This window comes from Lactuca serriola, chromosome 5, assembly GCF_051521515.1.
Source record: "Lactuca serriola cultivar US96UC23 chromosome 5, Lser_US96UC23_V15, whole genome shotgun sequence".
NCBI classification, from domain to species: Eukaryota; Viridiplantae; Streptophyta; class Magnoliopsida; order Asterales; family Asteraceae; genus Lactuca; species Lactuca serriola.
Genome location: NC_136412.1, coordinates 151,722,468 through 151,731,719, shown reverse-complemented (window position 1 = coordinate 151,731,719; position 9,252 = coordinate 151,722,468). Strand labels below are relative to the sequence as shown.

At 36.5% G+C, this 9,252-nt stretch overlaps 1 protein-coding gene and 1 non-coding gene across 2 annotated transcripts; one reads left to right on the top strand and one right to left on the bottom strand.

Annotated features, from left to right (window-relative positions):
* Positions 1 to 424: 424 nt before the first annotated feature.
* Positions 425 to 2,199, bottom strand: LOC145049883 (uncharacterized). Its single transcript, XM_078998225.1, has 4 exons — positions 1,916 to 2,199; positions 1,358 to 1,604; positions 740 to 1,291; positions 425 to 661 (listed from the first exon to the last, which is right to left on the bottom strand). The coding sequence occupies exons 1-4, from the start codon at positions 2,197 to 2,199 to the stop codon at positions 425 to 427; spliced, it is 1,320 nt and encodes a 439-aa protein (XP_078854351.1).
* Positions 1,719 to 1,825, top strand: LOC145056123 (small nucleolar RNA R71). The gene has a single exon (XR_013685659.1). It is a non-coding gene; the product is annotated as a small nucleolar RNA R71 (small nucleolar RNA).
* Positions 2,200 to 9,252: the final 7,053 nt, after the last annotated feature.

The window sequence follows — 9,252 nt, the reverse complement described above, 5'->3', positions numbered from 1 at the left end:
TTACATGATCTTTCATCTCCCCAAGCTTATCTATGTTCAGCTCCTTTAATGTATAATTATTTAGTTTCCTGTCTAAAAATAAATCTTGCACAAAACCATTAGAAAAATCACAACAGTCCTCAGAAAAAGGACTGCTGATACCCAGATAATTAATAGAAAATTTATCAATTGGAATTCCAGCATCATTTATTTTAAAGTGCACAATATCACCATCAAACTCCATTGAAAGAGTACCAGCAAAAACATCAATCTTTGTTTTTGCAATTTCAGTAAAAGGTCTTCCCAAAATAATAGAGTTTGAATCTGAAGTGTCCAAGTTTCCCATGTCCAAAATATAAAAATCAGCGGGAAAAATAAGCTCACCCACTTGGACAAGAACATCCTCAAGTACACCTTTTGGGTGTACTATTGAATGATCCGCCAACTAGATAATTGTCCTGGTCTTTTGCAAAGATCCCATTTTTAATTTTTCAAAAATAGAATAGGGAAGGACATTAACTGAAGCTCCTAAATCAAGCATGGCTTTTGGAAAATAAAGTTTCCCCAATTTACAAGGAACTGAGAAAATCCCCGGATCCTTGCACTTTGGAGGCAAACCTTTTTGCAAAATTAAAGAAATATTTTCACCAGCTTTAATTGTTTTATTAGATTTCAATTTTTTCTTTGAAACACATAATTCTTTTTAAAACTTAGCATAACGAGGAATGTGTTTTATAACATCAAGTAACGAGATGTTTACCTCTACTTTGCGAAAAATGTCCATGATGTCCTCATCCTCACGCTCGCGTTTCGTGCTCTTCAGTCTTGATGGGAATGGAGGTAATGGCTTGTACTCCTTCAGAATTGGCTTGGATAGTGTTGGAGTTTCTTTTTCTTCCAGCTTTTCAGATTCTTCTTCAACCAACACCTCTTCAAACTCTTCAGCTTCTTTGTTTTTTGGTTCAGATGAGCTCGGGCCTTCATATGTCTTCCCGCTTCTAAAGAAAATAGCACTCACATTATGCTTTGGATTGTTTTCAGTATGCTCTGGTAACTTTCCTTGAGACTCCAGACGACCCACAAAAGTGGCAAGTTGAGACACCTGTTGCTCCAGATTCTTGATACTAGCTCTAGTTTCGGTCTGGAATGCTTGGGTGCTCGTGGCAAGACTCTTCACTATATCTTCTAAGGCCATGCTGGAACTACTGGGTTGCTGATGTGTGTTTTGATTTTGGTAATTCTGATTTTGGAAATTTTGCTGCTGAAAGCCTGGCTGCTGAAAATTTCGCTGCTGCTGAAATCCGGGTGGAGGCTGAAATTGTTTTTTACACTGATAATTATTTTGAAAATTCTATTGGTAGCCCCCGACAGCTTTTACTGCAACTGTATCCTCTTGCAATATTGGGCACATATCTGTAGGGTGATCAGTCTTTAAGCAAATCCCACATTGTTTCTTTGCAGCTGCTTTTTCTTTAGTCAAGAGCAGAACAACTTTTGTCAATTTAGATATCTGAGCTTCCAAATGAACATTGCTGACTTCCTTGACCCCTTTTGGCTGATCTAGATACCATTCGTCTTCATTCCCAGAATGTTTAGACTCGATCGCCAGCTTCTCAATCAGCTCTCTGATTTAAGTTGGGTTCATGTCACGCAAAGAACCACCACTGGAAGCATTTATAAGTCGTCTTTCCATGGGTGTTAGACCTTCACAAAAACAATTATAGAGCTGGTAATCACTAATTCCATGTTGGGGGCAACGGACCAACAACTTCTTGAATCTCTCCCAGTAGGTATGTAAAACTTCTCTTTTTCCTTGTTTGATACCAAGGATTTCTCTTCTGAGACTGGAGACTCGCGTTTCTGGAAAGTATTTCTCTAAAAAAAAAGCTTTGCGAGTTCTCTCCAAGTGGTGATGGAACCTGATGGGAGTTCATACAACCATTCTCTTGCATAATCTTGAAGCGAAAAGGGGAATGCCCTTAACTTTATCTGGTCTTCAGTGACAGCATGAGGCTTCATTCCTGAACAAACCACATGAAATTCCTTAAGGAATTTATGTGGGTCTTCATTTTCCAATCCTCTGAAAGTGGAAAGAAGATGAATCAGCCCAGATTTAAGTTCGAAGTTATGGGCTTCTGGAAACGTAATGCAAAGGGGCTGTTGGTTGACCTCTTGAGTGGCCCACTCCCAAAGGGTCTTTTCTGCTTCGTCTCCACTCATAACTAAGTCTTCAGATTCGGTTTCTGAAGAGTCTGTGGTTTTAGTTTTAACGGAAGGGGGTGGGGAGTAAGTTTTATATGGGTTGTTTTGAGGAGAAGATGGGGGTACTTTTGGAAAAAACGGATCTGATTCGTTTCACAAGGTAGTGCCTTGTGGTGTGGAGGTTTCTGGGGGTATGGAAGATGATGAACCAAAGAGACCAGCTGATTGTTTTTTTTCTTGTTGCTTCTTTCTTCAGTTTCCTTGCAGTTCGCTCGATTTCTGGATCAAAAACTAAAGGTGTACCTGAACGAAAAATTCTGGGCATAAAACTATTAGAAAGCACCGTGTCCCCGGCAACGGCGCCGATTTGTTAACCACGTTGTCGCACACGTATTAAACAAATAAATTTATCACTGCTGGTTGCACTAAAAATATAGCACAGGGGAGCAGGGTCGAATCCTCAAGGACACAGCCTAAAAGTCAATGCCTTTTTGCATCAGGCACATCTAGTCAAAACAGAAATTATAAAAGGGGGTTTTGAAATAAACTAAAAACTTGCAGTGATATTAAACTAAACAAAAATCAATATAAAAAAAACGATTTCAGTTCTGCTGCAACTTTCCTAATCACGTAACTGATCCAAATCTGATTATTAGAGATGTGTTCTATCTAAGCTGGTACTGAGAAAAACTAACAAGCTCTAGTAATTTCTCTTTTACCTAAATTAGTTAATCAGAACAGGCTCTTCAATTAACCCTAACTTTTTACTGTTCAATTAAACAAGCTCTTAATTAAATCAGAAAAATTGCTTTAAGTTCTTTGTAAAATTCTCAGCAATACCCAATACTTCTCACAAGCTTGGAAGCGTAAAGATATGATTTTTACAGTTTATACCAGAGTTAAATCCCAAAATGGAACCAATCTGATACTTGTTACTTTTACCAGTTTACAAGAACAATTACGGATTCTATTAACTGATTAACATGAATGATAAAACCCTAGCTAGGTGGTCAACTAACAAGAATCAAAATCAAACATTCATTAAGAACAAAACTGAAGAATCTAGATAGAAACACAAATAAAAAACCAAATCTAATGATCAATCACATGAAAAATACTTGTCTTTGCAGAACTGAAAACTAGGGTTTAGCCAGACATGGCCAAAATCTAATAAAAACAACTAAAAAGAGACATCAAACAACTAATCTTACTAAACTAAACGTAGGAGATGATCCACAGTCTTCAGATCTTCAGAAATTGATGAAATCGGAGAAGAAACACCTCCAAAATTGTATTTTCGCTGTATGGAACCTCTGGAATCGTCAACTTAGGTTACTGGAAGGCTATCAGGGTCTTTTTATATGTCTAGCAGCAAAAATGACGCACCTGCGATCGCAAGGGGACAACCTGCGATCGCAGATTTTGAAATAAACACATATGATGCCGTTTTAATGAAGTAGGATGCTATTTTGACACTTTTTGGTCAACCTGCGATTGCAAGGAGACAACTTGCAATCGTAGGTTTTGAGATTTCACTTCCGGATGAATTTTGGGCACAAAAGAACCTCGAAGGCAACCTACGACCAAACTTGCGATCACAAAAAGGTCACCTGCGGTCGCAAGGGGACAACCTGCGATCGCAACTTGTGCCTATGACGTCCGAAATTTCGTCTACTTTTCAGATCATTTTGAATCGCGTCAATCGGAGTTACGGTTCCCAAGATATGGTCAAAATACTGACAGGGGGTCAAAGCTGCCAGCAACATCCTTTAACTTTGATATTGCATATTCTTTCTTCGTGTGACAAATTCAATCGAATGTTCCTTGACCAAAGCATCATCCAAACATTCCTCAACATACTCCATAAGTTTCAAGCTCCATTTTAAGCTCCAAATGTGCATCCAACTGCTCCCAAAGCACTGCTCCACTCGAACTATCTGAAATCAACAATAAAACATGAGTAGTACGAGAATTCTAACGAAATACATGAGCTGAACAGTATTTAAATAACTGACATGAAAATGTACAAAATATGATGCTAAAATGATGATAAAAACTACTCTATAAGATGCATAAAATGGCATCTAACAGATCCAAATGGATATTCAAGAGAAAATATCATCTAGGTGGATCCATATATGCCTATAAAGCATGATTAATTAGTTGCTAAGGGCTATAGGCAGCGAGAAGCAATTGATTATTTTGATACCTATGCCTTAATTGCTAGGATTAGTTATATTTGAACTCTCATAGTAATATTAGCAATGAAATTATTGTAAATTCATCAAATGGATGTGAAGACAACTTTTTTCAATGGTTATCTCAAGAATGAGATTTACTTAGGGCAACATGAAAATTTCGTGATACCTGGATAGGAAAACAAAGTTTGTAAACTTGTTAAATCCTTATACAAGTTGGAGAAAGTTCCTAAATAGTAGCATGAATGATTTGACACCACTGTGAATACTTTCAGTTTTCAACACAACAATGCTTTCAAGTGTAATTATTCCAAATACACATCCGATTACATAGTTTTTATATCTCTTTATGTTGATGATCTGTTGATTATTAGCACTCATCTAGACGATATTCTTGAGATGAAGAAATACCTTTCCTCAATCTTTAAGATGAAATATCTAAGAGAAGTTGATCCAATTCTTGGTATTAAGGTGAAAAGGACAGACAGTTAGATTTCTCTAAGTCAATCTCATTAAATAGAGAAAATTATGACAAAGTTTCAACATTTGAATATTAAAGAATTTAACACTCCTTTTGATTCAAGTGTGAAACTTAATGTCAATGCTGGACGACCAGTGCCTCAATTAGTAGATGCAAGTGCAATTGGGAGCATGATGTATGTAATGCATTGCAATCGACCTGACATCACATTTATTGTAAGAAAACTAAGTCAATATACTGTCAATCTAGGGTCGGATCACTGGAAGGCAGTGGGTACAGTACTAGGATACCTAAAAAGGACAAGTACTTTTGAGTTGATGTATTCGTCATCTAATGGAATACTAGAAGGTTATTTCAACGCTAGCTGGATAAATCACACCAGTGATTTAAAATCCACAATTGGTTGGATTTATTCTCTAGATAGTGGTGCTATTTCTTAGGTGAGCAAGAAACAGACATACATATGACATTCAATGATGGAAGCAGACTAATTTCCTTAACAACATCAGGCAAAGAGGCAGAGTGGATTTAAGATTCACTTATGGATATCCGTCTGTAGGATATTCCAGTGCCTTCTATACTGATGTATTGTGACAGTAAGGCCACATTGTCTAAAGTATATAATGTGGTATGTAATAGGAAGTTGAGACATGTAGATCTAAGACACAATTTTGTGAGACAACTAATTGAAAGTGGTACTATCAAAATTGTCTATGTCAAGACAAATAGAAACTTGGCAGATCCATTTACCAAACCGCTGACTAGAGGTTTGGTTACATCTACCACAAGAGTCATGGGTCTGAAACCACAATAAAATTGCTTAGTGATGGAAACCAAACTTGACATTAGTGCTCCTAATTCTCAAGTTTAAAGGGTAACAATAAAATCACTAACGATAAAAGGTACTATCATTAATGATAGATCTATGTGAGGTAGGATAGTATGTCATTGCCGAGAACGAGGTTGAGTTACGACTCTTAACAAAGTTTTGGAGACATCTAAACAATGAAGATATAGTAAAACTTTGCCTATATGACCTAGAGGTGGTGTCGCCTCAAATGAAGATTAGTGTTTTATCTTCTAAATGGTCATGAAAAGGATTTCTAGTGCATGACTATATTAGGGCTCAAGGAGAACGCAAAGACGACATGTGATGTGTAGGGGTAAACCGGAGAGGTCACAAGGTTCATGGTTTAAGCTTATAAGGATACCATTGAAATTCTCTCTTATTGTTTGTCCTCATTAAACTAGGTTCTAATCTTAGTGACACCCAAGTGACATCATATGTCTGAGTGAAAGGAAAATTTCCAACTTGGTGGGGGGTTGTTGGAAATTATAAAGGAAATATTGCAAGTTGGCAAGTTTCCTCTATCCCACATTGGTGGGGGGAAGAAACATTTTGTGAGCTTATAAACCATTTCTCTTGATATGCCTTCAAAGGCTTTAGTGGATCAAAGGAATGGGTCAAGCCCACGTGCACGCCTAGCCGATATTGTAATGCATGAAATGGCCCAATTTAGGCGCACTTGACACTTCGTATGACGTATCGGTAGTTGAGAAGGTTTTATTTTTGGCAAGTTCGAGCCAAGCCGATTGGACCGATTTGGTCAAACGGTTGACTTTGTGGATAAGGTGACAAAATCTTCTGGAAGGCCGAGAAAACGACTTTCTTGGAGGGAAAGTCATCACGCTAGGGTTTTCTAGGGGCCGATCTATGAGAGCCCTTTTACTGTCTTCTAGGGTTTCAACAACTATAAATACAGCTCCCTAGGAGCCGTATTCTACACACGAAAATCAAAGCTCTCTTGGTGATTTCGTTCCAGCTTCTCAATATTCACTTTGCGTTTATCGTTTTTCATTGTTGTTTGAAACGCGGTATATCCGTATTAAATCCTGGAGTTTTACTTTGTTGCTTACAACCGATAGAAGCGAAGTAAAAACCTTCAAGAGTTTGATTCGTGCAATTATTACACGTTCGAGATCAGCCGTTAACAGGTTGATTTTACTTTATTGTCTTGCGTTTATTTTTTTTCCAATAACATGACATTCTGCTTCTACTCATTTCTTATAATCTGATCTAATCGGGAATTATTGATCTGGTTTCTAGAAGAAACTTGGTAGTCATATTAATTATAATTGAGTTTATTATTCGCAACTAATTGACATATAGTATGCAATATTATTTGCGGATGCCTAAATTTTATGCACATCACCTACCAGTGATGTATTTTTTGGTTGAATCACTAAAATTCAATCTTAAACCTAATGCTGATACCAATAATATTAATATAAACAATCGAGAATGGTGTAATGTATAAAATCAATTAAGAATTTGGGTTAAAAAAAAAACAAATTCATGGAATAAAACTTGCATGCGTTATTTACTTAATTGAATTAAATGATACAGAAGGGTGAAAATTATAACTTAAAAAGACTTCTTTCTTGAATACGGTGCAAACACATTGACGTCATGTACTTACGTCACCACACCCCCACAACGCCACACGATACAACCGAATAAACTTATACAAATATTGTTTCTTAATTTCCAATGCCAGCATGGAAATTAAGAAAGGCGAGGAAGACAGAGAGAAAGGCGAGAGAGAAAAATAAAATCGCACCTGAATCACCGATCATGATGCATGAAGGACTTGAGAAGCTGTGAAGAAAATCGTTGATGATCAATGGATGCTACGTGAGGTTCTTTTCTTATTATGTTTAGAAGTAATTTTGATAAGCAAACCGATCGGGTCAATCCGATTCCAGGTCAACGGTTCAACCGGTTAATAATTAGACAAAAACCTGGTCTTTAAATAATTAAGATAAATAAATAAGCTATTTGCGTTGACGTTGACTGCTTCATGAACGCCTTCTTCTTTCCTCCCTGCTTTCTTTTGGTGTCTCTATATAACGACACCATCTGAATTGTATATGTATCACTGATCTTCAATATCACAATATGCCACCCGGCAACATCATTCCATCTTTTATTCGGACATGGATTAAGCCGGAGCATCCCCAGGTCAATGCCACGCACAATCCTGTGGCTGCTGATATCCATGCCCATCAGAATCCGGTGGATCCGCCCCCATCGGGATTTGGTCAACCGCCGTCTGTTGGAGTTATAAGGCCATTCGTCGCTTCCATACCTTACGGTAGCAATCAGATGCATAATGGCGCATTACCACCGTCACTCGGCAAATTAGGTGAACGAGCGAGATCTGAACCTGTGGCACCTTCGGCAAACAAAAAGGCTTCTGCTGCACAACAAAAGGCCGGGTTTAGTAAGACTGCTGCTGCGTATAAGAGGTCTCACCCGTCAGCAAACAACTAAGGAAGTATCGAGAGTTATTCTGAATATCAAAAAATGTTTGTTATGTTGTAAGCTTCTTATTTCACATTTAAATAAAATCATGTCAATATTTGATGGTGTTTCAGTGAACTTCTCAAGCTTTAATGGCATCTAAAGTGGCTCGAAAGCCTATGATTTCATACCATCTCTACCGTGTTTAATGAAAATACTTTGTTTCAGATGGTTTAATTGAACCCTTTAAACCCAATTTTGTCGATTCAATACAACCGGTGGTATATCAATCGTTTGAATTTTTTAAAAAGCTATGTAAATTATTTTTGTCAAAATCATTATATATATATATATATATATATATATATATATATATATATATATATATATATATATATATATATATATATATATATATATATATGTTTAGGTTATTCTATTAAAACTAATTATTGTGTTATTGTATGTAAAAATATTAGCCAATCATTTTACTTATTTTAAGAAGGTGATTAATATATATTATTGAATTAAAAATAATCGAAAAGTACCGTCTAATTTAACTAGAAGGGTATTGTCTCACCCCAAAACCAGAACGGTGGAAACGTTCGGGGGTAGAGGACGTAATGTAGAATATCACAACAAAGCATAGTAGTAAACAAGCAACAACATCATCAATTGCATTAATAATATAATTTAATACAAGTGTGTTCTTCGAAATTTATAAGACACCAAAAATGTAAATCAAAATAAAAGATGAGTCTTAAACGAGCTCCATCTTCTCAAAACCTGGCATCGGTACCTGTCTACTGATGACCAGAGAATACAAGTTATTTTGAAGGAGTTTATCAGCTTTTAAAGCTGGTGAGTTCATAAGCATTTTAGTATCATTGTTTGTATGATAATATTTCTAAGTGTTTGATGTGTAAGTTTGTAAATGTTTGTAGTGAATGTTTGTATCTCCTAGAAAATCCTATATTTTCTACTAAATGGAGCCGTCTACCAAGGCATCAAATGTTCTGTATGTTTGTTTCTTGTAATAGTGTATTTTCCCAAGTGTGACTATCATTAACAAAAAATATAGTTTTTAC

Excerpts from the sequence above, each read along its gene's own strand:
- LOC145049883 (XM_078998225.1), bottom strand. The coding sequence starts at position 2,199 with ATGAGTGGAGACGAAGCAGAAAAGACCCTTTGGGAGTGGGCCACTCAA. Across the intron at positions 1,605-1,915 it reads GATTATGCAAGAGAATGGTT|AGAGCTGATTGAGAAGCTGG; the intron begins GTATGAACTCCC and ends AACTTAAATCAG. Across the intron at positions 1,292-1,357 it reads TGCAAGAGGATACAGTTGCA|CCTCCACCCGGATTTCAGCA; the intron begins GTAAAAGCTGTC and ends AAACAATTTCAG.